The 18,215-nt window shown below is 42.9% G+C and overlaps 1 protein-coding gene across 1 annotated transcript in view; it reads left to right on the top strand.

The window, feature by feature from the left end:
• Window positions 1-2,517: 2,517 nt before the first annotated feature.
• Window positions 2,518-18,215, top strand: part of DCT (dopachrome tautomerase) — a 39,228-nt gene continuing 23,530 nt past the window's right edge. Inside the window, exons 1-2 of the mRNA XM_036250053.1 lie at window positions 2,518-2,943; window positions 16,208-16,507. Of these exons, the coding sequence (XP_036105946.1) occupies window positions 2,574-2,943; window positions 16,208-16,507 (670 nt within the window). The 5' untranslated portion in view covers window positions 2,518-2,573. The remainder of the gene's footprint in view (window positions 2,944-16,207; window positions 16,508-18,215) is intronic.

Below are 18,215 nucleotides of genomic sequence, written 5' to 3'. Positions count from 1 at the left end.
TACGTGTGTGGATCTGTAGACCACACTTTGAGCAGTGCCTGGAAAGGCCCCTGGATTTTACTCTAAGTGGGGGAAGCATACACAGGAGAGGTGGGAAAGAGAAGCATCAGGGACCAGGGATGAGGTAGAATTTTTTACCAAGATGGAGAAGACTTATGGAGGAACCAGTCTGGGAAGAGAGCAAAAGTTCTGCCCTGGACCTGGTAAGTGAGAAGTGTCGAGACCTCCAAGTGAGAGGTCAAGGAGGAAGTCAGATATATGAATCTGGAGCTCACAGCTGAGGTCAGGACCAGAGTAGTAATTCTGGGAGCCTGCATTTAAAGCCACACACGAGGGGAGTTAATAACAAGTGTTGTTATGAAAGAAATGAGATCCCAAGACCTAGACCTCAGAGCATTCTGGCATGAGAGTTGTTGACTCCATCAATATCAGTATCCGAGGACTTTGAATCTAGTATTTGTGAGACCAGGGCATCACAAAACAGAGTTAAATCCCAAAATGTCACAAGGTTGGCATAAAGGGGTGGGGGTGGGGGGGTCAATAAATATAGATGGGATGAGTGAATGAACTCCAAGACACCTGTCCAATTCTGAGATATTGAAAGTCTAGTATTATTCATGTTTCACATCCATGATACAGTGAGTTGAATACTGGTCTTCAAGAAGCCATTCCATGCCTTAGAAACTGTGAATGGGACCTTATTTGGTAAAGGGGTCTTTGCAAATTAAGTAAGATCTCAAGATGAGATCACCATGGATTATCCAGCTGGGCCCTAAAGCCAATGACAAGTATCTTTATAAAAGACACACAGAGGAGAGACACCGACAGAAGAGGATGAGGCCATGTGACTATGGTAGAGATCGGAGTGATGTTGAAGAGCGATGGCAGCCTCCAGAAGCTAGAATAAGCAAGAAGGGTGTTCCTCCAGAGTCTGTAGAGGGAGTGCAGCGCCACAGTCACATGATTTTGGCTTTCTGGTGTTTAGAACTATGAGCGAATACATTTCAGCTATTATAAGCCACCCAGACTGTGGTAGTTTGTAAGGGCAGCCCAGGGAACCTAACACATGGGATCCTTCACTGACTCTATTCCAACATTTCCGGTGAAGCTGGGTTTTATTCTGACCCAGTGATTCTCAACTCTGAGCACACATTTGAATGGCCCTAGAGAACTTATAAAAAAGGCTGAAGTCTGGGTCACACCCTCAGAGATTCTGCTTCATTTGGCTTGGGGTACAGGCTGGCTTTGTGGTACAGTCAGAGCTGAAAACTCTAATTAGTCACAACAACTTAATATCATGGGGTGACACAGAAGTACATGGATGGGAACAGCTATATGAAACCTTTTTACCTTTAGAAAATTGCTTTGGAAATAGCATTCTGTATATTTATGTCCTAATATAAAGTATTTGTAGGAACTGTTTGGACCCGTTTCACGCCAGCGGTCTGTGCGGACCCTTTTGGCTCTCAGTCCTGTCTCCACCACGAAGGGGTCAAGGGTGTTCTGAGAGCTGGGCGCTGCCCGTGCTGCCCAGACGCACCCGGGAGGCATAGCCTTGCAGATGATCAATGCTCACCTTTAGCATAAATCAAACGCTGTCACTGGCAAGCCCCGCTCCAAATTGTTTCCCTGCCTTCCCTACATTTAGATAATGACGATTTTGAATTTCTCGTGGCTTGGTACTTCACGTAATTAAAAAAAAGATCTGCAGGCTGGATGTGCTGCATAGAACAGCATGTTATTATTTGGAGGGAAGAGGGTCCCTAATTGTGGAACAAAGCGATTCCTTGTATGTCAGCCCTAAATAAACGTTTCTTTATTTTTCAGTTGTGTGACCTCTGATAGTGGTCCTTCCAGCATGTCGGGGAGCAGTTAGGAGTGAACTGTAGTTAGCAACGCATGCTTGTCTGTAAAGGGCCTTTGACAAGGAGCTCACTGCATCTATTGACTCCCTGAGGAGTCTGAGGTCACAAGCTTGGCTGGAGCACATGAGCCCAGATAATGAAGATGGTTTGATCCTCTTGAAACAAAGCCAGAAACTTTATCTACTTCATTGTGCACTATGGGTCATGTGCTCACCATGAGGATTTCTCTAACGCTAATCCCCCTAATGATGGCTTCTCCCAGCCCTTACAAAAACCTCACGAGGCCCCGTGGCTGGCAATCCAGACAGAATAAAGGCAGCCTGGTGTTTGCCTTTTGAACTGAGTTCAAGGCAATTAAAGTCATGGGTTAAGGAGTAAAGGAGGAGGTTTAAAAATACCAGCATAATAAGTAGTATGACTGGGGTGCTTTGCAAATTAACTCAATTAGACAAAGCCTGATTTAATGGGGGGAAGGTGGTGAGAAGCGCTACCCTCATTAAATCTGGCTGTTAGAGGTGCTACCAATAAAATTAAATTTGTTTTAGTTGTTTGGATCACATAAAGTAGTCTGTGCATGCACACACATGCACTTGCGTGGGCTCTGTAATTTTTTAAAGAGAAGAGGAACAGACCACAAAACAAAAACATACCAAAAAACAAAACAAAACAAACAAATCCAAAAAAAACCGAAACTGAAAAACTGAGTGAATGCTCAAGAGCTCGAGTGGAAGACAGGAAGAAAGCAGTGGAGAAAGAGTGGAGAGTTCTCCTGATTATAAAGCCATGAGCTCCTTCTGGTGGGGGCTGCTGCTTGGTTGCCTGGGCTGTGGAGCCCTGCCCGGAGCCCGGGGGCAGTTTCCCCGGGTCTGCATGACAGTGCACAACCTGGTGTCTAAGGAGTGCTGTCCGCCCCTGGGCGTGGAGCCGGCCAACGTCTGCGGCTCTCAAGAGGGCCGTGGCCAGTGCACGGAGGTGCAAGCCGACACCAGGCCCTGGAGTGGTCCTTACTTTCTGAGAAACCGGGATGACCGAGAACGGTGGCCACGGAAGTTCTTCAACCGGACCTGCATGTGCACAGGTGAGGCAGACCCTCGGGGGGGACCTGGCCTGCTCCAAACTTAGTGGGGAGGCCCCAGCTGGGAAAGGAGCCCCTTCTAAGGAAGGGATGAGACTGCTAGACTAGGCTTTGAGGGGCAAACCCAGTTTGTTTCTCGCAGGCAGCACATTGAGTAATGCTGATGTCTTGGTTATAGTCCGCACTCCCTCAAGTACATGAAGTTATGGAATCTAGGTAAATATTGCATGAGCCAAGCCGGGCTATATGAACTCATGCCAACATACCATTGGCTTGTCTGTTGGAAGCTACAGAGCTCAAGAGTCAGCTTTGAAACCCAGGGCAAGTCCTTTCACGATGGATTCAATGCCTTCTCCCGAAATGGGTTTGCACTTGTTGAAGGGGGGTGGTGAGGTTGGCACCCAGGCGTCGGAGGCAGGTGTTCCACAGTCCTGGTCCGAATGATTTCAACAGGTCTGAGCAGGGTGGAATTACGCCTGCGTCGTAACTTTGTCAAGCTGGATAGAGGTGGCAGGTCAAAGCTTTCTCGGTGACCCGGGAAGGGAGGTGTTTTAGATTCTTTTTTCACTCTTGCCTGGGTTTGATGTAGGCATTTCCCATTTGCTCAGTGTCCCTCCTTTTGGCCCTGGTCTCTTTCGTTACCCTGTTCTTTGAAATCTGTGTGCTCTCGGTCCTCTGGCTCTTCGGACCTTCCCTAGTCCTTTCACAGGGCTCGCTCCGGGGCTCGGCACAGCAGCCACACTGAGCTCTCAGAGACCAGCAGGGCATTGGAAACACAGGAAAACACGAGCGGCAGCTTCAGCAAAGCCCTTGGACATGGTCCTACAGCGTCCAGCTGCATGAGATGTTTTTCTTTTTAAATTCTGTTTTCCTATGATACTGGGACACAGGAAAATACAGATAATTGAGCTGTGTAAGGGTATACCATGTAAACTAAGGGAATAGACAAAGGATTGTGATGATAATGTAGAAAGGATGTTAGTTCTTTTAAACTTTAAAAAGAATTATGGGGAAATGAGGTCAAGGTGGCGGCGTCGGTAAACGCGATATCGCGTCCTCCCACAACCACATCAAAATTACAACCAAACTACAACACAACCATCATTTAGAACCTCCTGAAATCGAACTGAATGGAAGTCCTACAACTAGGGAATTAAAGAAGCCGCCACATGGAGACTGGTAGGAGGGGCGGAGGCGGACGGGCTGGTCCCGCACCCACATGTGGCGGATAAAAATCAGGAGAGACCTCGGCTGGGATGTCTTCTCTGAGGACTGAGGGGTCCCTGTCCCACACCAGGCACCCAGCTCAGGGTCCCAGTGCCAGGAAGAAAAGTCCCCATAACTTCTGGCTGGACAAACCAGCGGGAACTGAGGCTCAGGGAGGCTGCGGCTGCTGGAGCCCCAGGCAGCTCCTCTTAAAGGGCCTGCGCACGGACTTACTCAGACCCACTCCCTCTGAGCTCCGAGGGGAAGCAGCTTGAGGGGCACCAGAGAACAGGGAAGAACTGAGCTCTTTGACCTCCGGACGACAGCTGGAGGGGCAGCTTTCTCCTGGACAGACGTGTTGGTGAGCCCTTCCCCCACAGAGCAGGCAGACGGCTGCCATATCTGGGACTCCAGCAACCTGGCTCACACTGTTGGCCCTGCCCTGATGATTCCCTGAGGCCCCGCCCCACCCAACTTTTGGGCCCACCCAAGCTGTTTTCAAAGGCTTTACCATAGGACTAGCCTGTCTTGGATGCTGCTTCAGAGTTTTCTAAAATCTCTCAAACAAGCAGCATCTGGTATCTGAGCCCACCAGTGCACCTGGCACCATCGGACACCCTGTGTCAACACAGACCAGTGCACAGTAGTGGAGCTGTCCAGGTGCCGGTTGCGGAAACCACAAATGGTTTCGGAAGCCCAGCACATTCCCGCAGTAGCAGCCTGATCAGAGTAGAGATACACCCCCAGCAACAGAGACTGGGGAGCAGACATCCATCCCCAGGCAACAGAAGCACAGACCAGCAGCAGAGGACAATCCCTACCCCCCCCCACAAAAAAAAACCCTACAGCAAAGGCTGAGCAGGATTGGAGCCCCACTGGGCAGCAGCACTCTCCTTCTGCCAGAAGCAGGACCTGGGGCTCCGTATGGGGCCTGTGCAACACAGCTGCCCACAAGAGCGGTGGGAAGCTGGGGATCCAGAGGGGCCTGTACGACCCAGTGGCCCACAAGAGTGGTGCAGAGCTGGGGCTCGAGAGGGGCCAGTCTCAGAGAGTCCCATACCTCTCGTTAAGTGGCCCCAGTCCTGGCACTAGAAGCAGCTAGCCTTGGTTCATAACTTGGCTTTTCTTGGGTACCTCCAAGCCCAGCACAAGAAGCAGCCATCTGCAGATCACTTTGTAGCTTATGCTGGGTGGCCCTGGATAGAGCACAGGCAGTGGCTGACCTTGCCCCAGAGCCAGCACACACAGGGGACAGCTTCAGACCACATCGAAACACCACCACCCAACCACCTCCATAGTGACACACTCAATGAGTGAACTCAGTGGGTCATAGCCCTGCTGAAGCAAGTCTTGCTCTGTGTGGTGGGCCCCTACACAGCTGATCCTTCAAGGTAGTGGCTAGTGGGCACAGCCAGTCCCCACTAATTACTCCTTTGCAGCTGAGCAGCCTGAGTAAACCCCTCCCATTGCTGTGCCAACAGCAATCAATACTCAGTTACAAGAGAAGGGTGTACAGTCCACACTAGGGGTGCACCATGAGGGTCCAGCTGGGGTGATCAGGGAGACTGTGCCACTGGATCCTACAGGACACCTACAACAGTAGGCCATCCTACGAAGCCTAGGAGGCATAGCAACTCTGCCTAATACATAGAAACAATCACAGGGAAGCAGCCAAAATGAGGAGACAAAGAAACATGTCCCAAATGAAAGAAAAAAACAAAACTCCAGGAAAAGAACAAAACAAAATGGAGATAAGCAATCTAACAGATGCAGAGTTCAGAACACAGGTTATAAGGTTGCTCAGGGAACTTGGTGTGACATCCAAGGAACTTAGTGAAACCTTTAAGGAACTCTGAGGAACTTAGTGAGAACATCAACAACATAAAAAAGGGCCAGTCAGAAATTAAGGATGCACTAACTGAAATAAAGACTCATTTACAGGGAATCAATAGTAGAGAAGGTAAAGCCAAGAAGCAAACCATCGATTTGAAATATAAGGAAGCAGAAAACACCCAACCAGAACAGCAAAAAGAAAAAAAGAATCCAAAAAATGAGAATAGTGTAAGGAGCCTCTGGGACAACTTCAAGCATGTCAACATTCACATCATAGTGGTGCCTGAAGGAGAAGAGAGAGAGCAAGAAATTGAAAACCTATTTGAAACAATAATGACAGAAAACTTCCCTAACTTGGTGAAGGAAACAGATATACAAGTTCAGGGAGCACAGAGAGTCCCAAACAAGTTGAACCCAAAGAGGCCCACACCAAGACACATCATCATCAAAATGTCAAAAGTTAAATACAAAGAGAGAATCTTAAAAGCAGCAAGAGAAAAGCAGTCTGTTACCTACAAAGGAGCTCCCATATGACCATCAGATGATTTCTCAAAAGAAACTTTGCAGGCCAGAAAGGAGTGGCAAGAGATATTCAAGGTGATAAAAAACAGTGACCTACAACCAAGATTACTCTATCCTGCAAAGCTATCATTTAGAATCGATGGACATAAAAAGAGTTTCCCAGGCAAGAAAAAGCTAAAGGAGTTCATCACCACCAAGCCAGTATTATATGAAAAGTTGAAGGGTCTTCTTGAAGGCAAAGAAGAACAAAAATATGAACAATAAAATGGCAATTAATACATATCTATCAACAATTGAATCCACAAACAAAATGAGCAAGCAGAACAGAAACAAACTCAGATACAGAGAACTTTTTGTTGCTTGCCAGATGGGTGGGGCTGGGTGAAAAAGATGAAGGAATTAAGAAGTACAAATTGGTTTTTAGACTGATGAACTTCAAAGGGAAACGGGGAGGGAGAGTGGGATGAGATAAACCAAAGAACTTCTATGCATATATGCATAACCAATGGACACCGACAATAGTGCGGGGAAGGGCGGAGGAATGGGGAGGAGGGCGTCAATGGGGAAAAAGCGAGAAACATCTGTAATACATTCAACAATAGAGTTTTTTTTTAAAAGTCAAGAATAAAAAAATATAAAGAATTATGGCTTTATGATAATTTTGTAGTCACTGTTATTCTGTGATTTAAAAAACTCTGTTAATTTTGCCTTGAGTATTAATTGCGACAAGATTTTAATAGCATATTGAAAATACATGATCCATTTTTTTCTAAACCAATTGAGCATTTGCTTCTATAGACATTATCTTTAGATTCTCATGGCTTTTCAGTCTAATGAGAAACAGCAGGTTTCATATTAGTTGTTCAATTGGAAACCACATAACGCAGTAACTTCTTTGTCCATGACTCAAAAATTCTTCCAGAGCACTTATTTCTGGGTCAGTCAATGTTAGAGTACTACAAAGTACAAAGGTTGGAAATCTCCATGTTATAGAATTTTGAGATGGATGGTAATAGGAAATCAGATATAACTGTTTGCTCTTCTTATTACCATCTACTTTATCTTTTTGACCTGGGTAACAAGTTGTTTTTTTAAAAAGGGAATGGAAAGATCAGAGAATGGCAGAATAGAAGGGATCATTGTAATCTTCCTTTCCTGATGGAATGCTTATAAATATTTCTCTAGAAGTGACAGTAACTTAGGATCATAATGACCTACATTAAAAACATAAAAAGGGATCCCCTGCTCTGAGGAGAATAAACATACTTAAGAGGCAGAGGACCAGAAACTGAGCCTGTCCTCTAAGTCCAGGCTGTAAAGATCTCACAAGTCCATAAGCCAGTCAAAGGAAGCTGGGCTTCCTCAGGGTGACTGGTCTCCAACTCCAGCTACTGTTAAGGCTATGACTGCTTCTGATACCCATTACCAGGTTTTGGCTCAGCCCCTCCTCCATGATTTGATCTGTCTAGACTCATCCAGGACCATAGTTTTTCCATCCCAACTTTACATGGCTCCACTTACATTGGCTAGATGGTCTTTTCCCTTGGGTCTCAGGGCACCAGACTAACCTTAGTGACTGAGCTGGAAAGGTATTTAGTATATCCAGTAATCACAGTGTCATATGTCCCAAAGCAAGACACACACATGTCTTTCAGTGTATTTTTTCTAAAGAGTGAGTTGCTTGCCTTCCTAAGGGTAGCTTTTTCATGGTTTAGGAGCCAATCTTCAGAACTTAAACCTCTCTGGTAGCCTAATAATTACTTTGCAAATAGGATCCTTGGGATTCTTCCGGGGTTACCCAAAATTTAAGGAAGAGGTGTAGATTAGCTTCTGGCAAACAGACCATTGATGGCCTTGAATTTTGTTAAATCAGTGCAAAAATAAATACATCATTCACCTGTTGCTGGACATTTAGGTTGTTTTTACATCTTGGCTCTTGGAAATAGTGAAACAATGAACATGAGGATGCTAATATCTCTTCGAGATCCTATTTTCAATTCCTCTGGATAAATATCCCAAAGTGGGATTGATAGATCATATGATAGTTCTATTTTTAAGTTTTTGAGAAAATTTCATACCGTTTTCCGTAGCAATTGCACCATTTTGCATTCCCACCAATAGTGTACAGTTTTCCAATTTCTCTACATCCTAGTCAAGTGGTGTATATGTGCAATTGAATACTATTCAGCCTGGAAAAAGAAGGAAATTATGCAATATGTAACAACATGAATGAACCTGTTGTTATGCTAAGGAAGTAAGTCAGATATCTAAACTAATCAGATTGAGCAAGATAAACTGGACAGTTCTGTATAGCGTTATATCTACAATAATGTATTGTACACTTTAAAATGTGTTAAGAGGGTAGATCTTATGTTAAGTGTTCTTACCACAAATAAAATTAAAAATAATAAAAAATTAACACTCCATGGTTTCTATGATCTTAAAGTTGGTAAAAGATTTTAGCCTACTTAATTAAAATAAATGCAAGCTCTGATGGGGGAAATCCTTAAATTATGTGTTCACATTCTTTAGAGAGAACTTCTCTATTCTCTGTGGGGATAAATTGGAACTAAATGTTATTGAACTTAATTATCAGGAAGAGCTGAATTTCAGGAGACTTAGCCATTCACTCTATTAGTTCTACTTACCAGATGGCATTTCTGAGACTAACCAGTTGCAGCTGTCTTTGGATTTTTGAAAAACGTGCACACCAAATTGTTTTTGAACAGTTGTCTGAGAACTTCTTGTTTGTACAAGTGACTATGTGCCTCCATATTCCAATCTCTGAAATGGGGATAATGATGAAACCACACTTGTAAAATCCTTTAAAGCTCTGTAGATGAAAGGCCCTATGTGAGTATGAAGTATTGTTATTAAAATAATAGAATCTCTAATTAAAAGGAATAGGCTATTAGAGCTCCTTATAAATTCACTAATCGGTGGTCTTTAAGCTTATTTAGTCTAATAGCCTTCTGAGTTTGAGCTGATGTAGTTCGTGTAGGAACGTGCATTGTTTGGTTGCTCTCGTCTCTTTCCATTTTTATTCCGGTCCTAAGTAGGTATTGGACTTTGTCTTTTTAAATTTAATTTTTGCTCAAGGTCATTCTCAATGGCAGATACATGGGTATCTAGGGATCTTTATTTATTTATTTTTTTCTCTTTCTCCATTTATAAAAGGGCCCTCATATTTTTTTGCTGCTGCTCTTGGTAGATTAAGGGAAAAAGTGAACTTGTTAAATTGATGTGAGAAACTGCTAGGAAATCTAAATTAAAGAAATAAACATTTTGGGTGCTAGAGTTTTACCTTGTTGCACTTTTCAGTTGTCTTCAAGATTTTAACAAATTTTTAAAGCCAGGTTTAGAAGCTAAAATATAAAAAATATTTGCAGAGTTTTGGAGTATTTTCTCTGAGACATGGTGAAAAATGAATTTTTAAATTGATTACATTTCTGGGTCACAGGTGAGTTCAAATTTAGACAAGTGTTTTCTTTTAAAAAAATTTATTTTCTTTATTGATTTTAGAGAGAGAGGAAGGGAGAGGAAGAGAGAGCTAGAAACATCGATGAGAGAGAACATCAATTGGCCACCTCCCACATGCCCCCAACTGGGGATTTGGCCCACAACCTGGGCATGTGCCCAGACCAGGAATTGAACCGGTGACCTCTTGGTGCATGGGTTGATGCCCAACCACTGAGCCACACCAGCCAGACCAGACAAATGCTTTCTTACTAGTACTTCTGTGTTGGTTTTCAAGGGCAACCCTGGCTTTCTGAAAAGAGAGATCTTTGTTCAACATAATTGTGAAGCACCTCTGGTCTTCTCAGTCAGAATTACTTGTTTTATCTTCTGTCGTCCACCGTACTTGGTTGATTTCCCTGTTTCACCCTCCCCATGGTTAGACTTGCGTTGCTATTTCCTCGTGCACATCCTTCCTCTCCCCTAGATGACGGCACTGTACCTTAGTTATGCTGTGTCTGCCAGTGCCTAATGCCTTTTATTCAGTCATTCATAAGCTTTTTTTTCGTCACAAATCCTACTAATGTTTATTTAGCACCAAATAATGTTCGGTCCTTAAGGTAAAAGAGGAAAAATCCTTACATAATTTTTAATGTGTCGACAGTGGAGTGGATGAGTAAGACAGGTATGAAAACAAATACTTATATGATTCTACTTGATAAGTGGTGTCCAGTAATGCTAGTGATAATAACAATACAGGGCGTAGTATGTGCCAGACACTGTTCTAAGTGCTCTAATGTATTAACATGCTTGTTTTCCATAAGAACCTTATGAAGTAGAACTCTTATTCCAATATGACAGTTTATGAGAGGTGAAGTCCAAGTGTGGCAATTTGCGATGCACACTAAATGGAGCACAGAGAGAGCGTGCTTGGTTTCGACGGACCTTTAGGTAGTAGACTAATACACTCATTGTTGGATGAATGGTTGAGAGAGATAATTCACTATTGGTAATTTTATTTCTAGTAACCCAAAAGAATCGTGGTAAAGAAAGTTCATGAATCTTAAAACTTATGATGAATTACTTATTTTTTCAGCAATGAGACCCCACTTTCAGAGACATGTTTTATGCCTTTACATGTAGAAATTCATTGTATTTATTATTAAAAAATTTATATGTACTATTTCTTAGCATTTTGAAGGAAGGAATTATGTTTTTATTATAGAGCTGTGATTATACATTCACCTCTTTTCATCTGGCTATAGTTAAACATCTGGAAGTTTGGGTGTTTAGTGTTCTTCAAATACATTTTATTCAATCACTCCTCAAAAATACTTTATTCCTATAAAAACTACTAGAATAGTTGCTACATTTTAATCAAAGATATTTTAAAAGAGTCATTACACAGGTTCCAGTCAAGATGGTGGTGTAGGTAAATGCAGTATACTCAAATCCTCCCGCAACCACATCAAAATTACAAATAACTAAAGAAAAACCATCATCCAGAACCACCTGAAATCTAGCTGAACAGAAGTCCTACAGGTAAGGCTATAAGGAAGAAGCCACATAAAGACTGGTAGGAGGTGTGGAGATGCAGAAGGGGCTGGCCACACACCGATGTGTGACAGATTATCGTAGCCATGGAAGTCCCTTCTGAGGAGCAAGGTGTCCCAGCCCCACACCAGGCCTCCCAGTCCAGGGTTCCAGTGCCTGGAATAGAAGTCTCTATAACTTCTGTCTATAAAAACACATGGGGATTGTAGCTGAGTGAGGCAGAGGTCCCAGGAGTTGCAGGCATTCTTCATAGAGGCCCACACAAGATGTACTTGGACTCACTCACTCTGAGCTCGCACTGGGCCAGCAGCCCAAGAGGTGCCAGGTACATACGAGGAGGAACTGAATGATCTGGCATTGGGGCATGAATTGAAGGAGTAGCTTTCTCCCAGACAGAAATGCTGGCAGAGGCCATTGTTTCTTTGCTGAGCCCTCCCCCACAGAGCCAGCAGGCGGGCACTATATCTGAGTGTCCATCAAACTGGCTCACACAGTTTGCCCACCCTGCTGATTCCCTGAGACCCCACTCCACCCGACTTGCAGGCCCACTCAAGACATTTGCAGTGGCTTTTCCATACAAACAGCCTGTCTCGGCTCATGTTTCAGCTTTTACTAAAATCTCTCAAACAAGCAGCATATGGCCTCAGTGTGCCTTTTACCTCTCTCTAAGCAAGCCCAGTCCTAGCACTAGCAGCAGTCAGCCTTGGTTTGCAACTTGACCTCTCCTGAGCACCTCCAAGCCTAACACAAGTAGCAGCCATCTGCAGATTGCTTTGTAGCTCATGCTGGGTGTCCCTGGGCAGGGCACAGGTGGCAGCTAAGAGCCCTCTCCACAGTGATACATTCAAGGGGCAGCTTCAGTGGGCACCAGAGCTCAGCTGAAGTAAGTCCTGCTCTGTTGGGTGGGCTCCTGCACAGCTGATCCTTCACAGTGGTTGCAGAAATCTTTGCAGCCAATGGCCTGGGGTAAATACCTCCCACTGATGTGCCAACAGCAATCAAAGCTCAACTACAACAGAAGGGTGTACAAGCTCACACTGGGAGTACACCGGGAGTGCCCAGCTCAGGTGATCAGGGAGGCCATGCTACTGGATCCTACAGAATACGTAGTACATAAGACCACTCTACCAAGCTTGGAATACTTAGCAGCTCCACCTAATACATATAAATCAACACAGGAGGCACCAAAATTAAGAGACAAAGACACATGTCCCAAATAAAAGAACAGAACACAACTCCAGAAAAAGAACTAAACAAAATGGAGACAAGCAATCTACCAAAAGCAGAATTCAAAACAGTGGTCAAAAGGGTGCTCAATGAACTTAGGGGAAGAGTAGATGAACTTAGTGAGAACATCAACAAAGAGATAGGCAACAAAAATGGAACTAAGAAATATAAAGAATGAGTCTGAAATGATGAATACATTATAAGGAATCAACAGTGGAGTAGATTAAGCAGAGGATCAAACCAGAGATTTGGAAGACAAGGAAGCAGAAAACATTTAATCAGAACAATGAAAAGAAAAAATAATCTAAAAAATGAGGATAGTATAAGAAGCCTCTAGGGCAACTTCAAGTGTACCAGCATTCACATTATGGGGGTGCCAGAAGGAGAAGAGAGAGAGAGCAAGGAAATGAAAATCTATGTAAAAAAATTATAACAGAAAACTTCCCTGACCTGATGAAGGGAATAGACATACAAGTTCAGGAAGTGCAGAGAGTCCCAAACAAGATAAATACAAAAGGCCTACACCAAGACACATACTAGTTAAAATGCCAAAGTTTAAAGACCACAAAAGAATCTTAAAAGCAGCAAGAGAAAAACAGTTACTTACAAGGGAGCTCCCATAAGACTTTCAGCTAATTTCTCAACAGAAACTTTGCAAGTGACAAGGGTTTGGCAATATTCAAAGTGATGAAAAGCAAGGACCTACAACCAAGATTACTCTACCTAGCAAAAACATCAAACCAGTATTACAAGAAATGTTACAGGGTTTTCTTTAAGATGGGAGGAAGATTGGGGGATGGTGAAAAAGGTGAAAGGATTAAGAAGTACAAATTTGTAGTCACAGAATAGTTATAAGAATGTAAAGTACAGCTTAGGAAATATAGTCAATAATATTTTAATAACTATGCATGGTGTCAGATGGGTGCTAGATTTATTGGGGTTAATGCTTAGTAAGTTATATAATATCTAATCACTGGGTTGTACACCTACAACTAATATAACATTGTACATCAACTATAATCAAAAAACAAAAAAATTATTTAAAGTAAAAACAATAATTAGTATACAATTTCAGTAGGTACTCTGAGGAAATATAAATAGACTCCAAGCTCCATGAAGCCTTAATCACCTTGCAGAACATCTGATACTATAGTAGTTGCTCAATAAATATTTGTTTTGTGTTTAATAGCTTCACTCTAACAATCAATATAAATTTTAATGTTTAACTCACATTTTTCAAAAACATGATTTTCAGTCTTAGGACTAGGAGAATTTTTCCTTTTAAGTATTTTTTACTTATGTTCTCATATGGTGTTGAAACATAGAAAAATACAGATAATTGAGCTATGTAAAGGTAGATAGAATACTATTTTGCATGTGACAAAGAGCATAGAATGCAAATAATCAATTACTCTGGAAAATTTCTTCCTCCTATGACATTTTTAAGGACATTTTCTTTAACTATCAAAAAATCCTTTGGGTTAATAGAGAAGAAGGGCTGTGAATTTTCTTTACATAGTACAAACACTAATTGCTTTGTTTTTATGCTATTGGAATTTTTTTTTTTTTTTAGAGACCCAAATAGCCCTCTTTCTACTGTGGTCATAATATGCTTTACTCACCTCTATTTTGATACTTATTGTTCATCAAAACTATCTACAAAGGCAGCTTTCCTTCTAATTCACAAGACAGGGAGAGAAAAGAAGAAGAAAATGTATATTTATCGAATGATCTACAATGCGCTTTATACACCTTTCTTTAAAAATTAAAAACATTTTAATTAAAGAATAGTTGGCACACTTCTTTTCTTTAAGTTTTTTAAATTTCTGCTTTATTGGGGTATAGTTCGCAAACAAAATTGTAAGGCAGTTAAAGTGTATATTGTGGTGACTCAGCTTTATATTTCTTCCATTTATTCAACAAATATTCATTTTGTACGAGGCCAAGCACAGGCCTCGGCAGCAGAATAACTGCCTTGCTGTTGCCTGTAGCTCAGACGAGTAGGAGTTTCCAGTCGGTATGATAAATGCAGTGAAAGGGGAACAGGAGGTACTATAGGAGCCCCGCATGGGAGCATCTGCCCCTGACTCTGGAATCAAGGATGACCCTGTAGAGGACCTGTCATGAAGCTTAGAGGAGGAGTAGGTAACCTAGGCAACCACAGAAGGAAGAGCAAGTAGCAAGGTCTGAGAACATGAGATGGAGGAGGAGGTGGAGGAGGGGCTGAGCACTAGAGCTGGTCATCCAGGTAAAATGCTTTACATAACCCCTCCCATCCCCTGGGAGGTCAGTATTATAATCCCTTTTTGTCTCAACGTTTCACTCCAATAATATTTAAATGTTTGCTCTCTAACTTATCACCGTGTAAAGAATGAGGTGCTGGTTATAACAAAAGCAATACTCAAGGCTAAAAAGGGAAAGTCAGAAGCAAGCTCAAATAATTCAAACCTCAGCATTAACTAGAAAGATGCTAGAGTTTGAGATGACTAGTCCCATTCTCTGGGCTGACAGAGCAGAGACATCTGTGCAACCCCAGGGAACCCACAGTGATTTGCACTTCCTGACATCATGGCAGCTAATTTTCCTCTATGACCTGCCAGTTTCTATTGATTTTGCCTTAACTCTGTCTCCTTTGTGAAATGAACCAGCTTTCTTCGAGTTAGATTTCATCTAAATTCTTGGAAATCAGGTTATTTATTTTGGTTTCATCTTTAGCTTAGTGTATATTCTCTCCTCCTCTGAGTTAATGAACTGTTTTGTGTCAGCCTTGTAGCATATGCCCAGGACAGCAGGGCTCAGCGGCTGGACATCGGGGCTGCCGCTCAGTCCCAGTTAGAGGCATGGAGGGACGAAGGAGGGGACTCCCTGCAGGACCTGTGAGAGGAAGGGGAGTATAGAAGTCAACATGGGATTAGCTTGCTAGTGCTACCATAGCGAAGTCCCACAGGCTAGGTGACCAACAGAAATTCATTTCCTCAGCTCTGGAGGCCTGAAGTCCAAGGTCAAGGTGTTGGCAGGTTTTGTCCTCTTCTTTCTGTGGCTTCACTGTCTGTGTGACTCTCTGTGTCCAACTTTCCTCTTCTTATAAGGATACCAGTCATAGTAGATTAGGGGCCACCCAATGACCTCATTTTAACTTAATTACCTCTTTAAAGACCCCATCTCCAAATGCAGTTACATTCTGAGGTAGTAGGGGTTAGGACTTCAACATATTAATTAGGGGGAAATATAGTTCAGCCCTTAAGAGCATGTAATACACTTTATATCTTGTTTCTTTGTAGGAAAAATTTCTAGGGAATTCTCGAGTGTTTGGTTCACTTTGAGATGCAAACATTTCAAGAGTAAGGGCAGGACACTGTATTTCTTTTCCTTCTTGTAAGCACCATTGTCTTCTCGTCCATCCTACCCCAAAGTTCAATCTCAGAAATTTCTTCCAAACTACCTGAACTTATTTCTTCCAATATTGTAGGGAACTTTGCTGGCTATAACTGCGGAGACTGCAAATTTGGCTGGACTGGCCCCAACTGTGATCAGAAGAAACCAGCGGTCATTCGGAAGAACATTCATTCTTTGACTCCTCAGGAGAGGGAGCAGTTCCTGGGTGCCTTAGACCTCGCGAAGAACACCACCCACCCTGACTACGTGATCACTACGCAACACTGGCCGGGCCTGCTTGGGCCCAACAGCACCCAGCCGCAGATCGCCAACTGCAGCATTTATGATTTCTTCGTGTGGCTCCATTATTATTCTGTTAGAGATACATTACTAGGTGGGGTTTTCCCACAGATTAACGTATACTATCATAGGTTTGGGTTGGGGGGGCGGGTAGGTGGAAAGTAACTTCAGGCAAGTTAATTAACAAGAGAATCACGCGAAGAAAGGGATGGTTGCGAAAGTGAGAGAATTACCAGATGCTGCCTAGAGTTAAGCTGGAGCAGCTTCTTCCTGTACGTTGGCTTCAGGCATTTGAAAATGTTCTCTCCTGTAGTTTGTGTTTTGAGTTCAAAGTCCAACTCCTCCACAGAGCTATTAATTCTCAAAGGCAAGAGCTGGTGAAGTGAAGGCAAATTCCTTTTTTAAAAAAGTATGTTTTTATTGATTTTAGAGGGAGAGGATGGAAGAGGGAGAGAGAAACATCCATTGGGGCCTTCTGCCTGCGCCCCCTGCTGGGGAGCAAGCCTGCAACCTGGGCATGCGCCCTGACTGGGAATCCAACCAGTGACCTCCTGTTGTATGGGACAGCACTTAACCAACTGACCCACACCAACCAGAGCAAGGCAAATTCCTTTAGATTCCAGAAGAAAATATTTCTAAATCTGCCCATGGAAGCCCCCTGTGACCTTTTCTTTAAATTAGAGGCATGAACTAAATATGTGCTAAAGCATGTGAGACTTCTTTGGGCAGAATCAGAGTGTTTGTGTTGGAAGCATGTCATTAAACTCATGTGGATTAGTCTTTATAGGTTCAGGTCATCATGTATGGTGCCCATGCGCTGCTGGGATCCCCAGGGTTTCTCTGGAGTTTGAAAAGGCATAAGCTGAGCCACAGCAATGTGGTGTTAGTGTTTCTTCTGGCTTAGTTTCTGGGCTACAGTTATGTCTGATGCTTGAGGAAATGGTGCCCTGGCTTTCTGGATCCTAAAAAATGGGGCCTGGGTAGGACTTGGTATAAGGATTATCTGTTAGAAACTTCATTAATCTAGTAGGTTCAGCTTCATCCCCAGTCACTTTTGAGTCAGGAACAAGGCATAACATGAGTTTGTTCCATGGGGTGGGGGCTTGAATCCGTTCCAGGGTGTGCTCAGTGCAATTCTGAACCCTTGGCTACACTTGCAATTGTGCCCACTTTGGGGGCCCCTCATTGGGAGTCAGGATAAACTGAGACATCAAGCTCACTTTGAATAGTCCTCTCATTTGAAATGGTCTGTCCTTGTGTTTATCCTGGTTCTCCATCACTTGATTCTCCCTCATCATTTATAAATTGAATTTTTATTTTTCTGGATGAAAAATTTTCAGTTACAGTTGACATACCATGTTATCCCCTTCAACATTTTGTTTTGAGAACTTTAAACTTTGCTCTGGATTAAAACATTTAAGGACTGTGTAGTCAATGGCAGCAGCAGCGACCCTTCCCTAAGTATGAATCTTTAAAAAACTTGCCTCTCAGGTAAGCATCTGTCTTTCTTTATTGATAGAGAAGGAAGCTCTTCTGGCTGTGTACCTTTATAGCCTTCCCGTCATGACTCAGAGGAGTTTTTGCTTTATGAGAGGCTAGTCTCTCAGGAGAAAAAGAGAACTATAGTTTCTGGTCGTATCTAGGAATTACATTTATAATCATGTCTGTTCAGTTCTCCAAAGTTATTATAGGTACTTTGAAAAGGAGCTAAAGTTAGCTAAAGTTTCTACATAACCATCAAAAGCGGTTATGAAAGGAGGAAGAAGGATGGAACAGGCAGTAGGGAGGTTATTAAATTGCCC

Source organism: Molossus molossus, unplaced genomic scaffold (assembly GCF_014108415.1).
Source record: "Molossus molossus isolate mMolMol1 unplaced genomic scaffold, mMolMol1.p scaffold_m16_p_9, whole genome shotgun sequence".
In the NCBI taxonomy this organism is placed as follows: domain Eukaryota; kingdom Metazoa; phylum Chordata; class Mammalia; order Chiroptera; family Molossidae; genus Molossus; species Molossus molossus.
The sequence above is the reverse complement of the archived record's forward strand: the minus strand, read 5'-3'. Positions and strand labels throughout refer to the sequence as shown.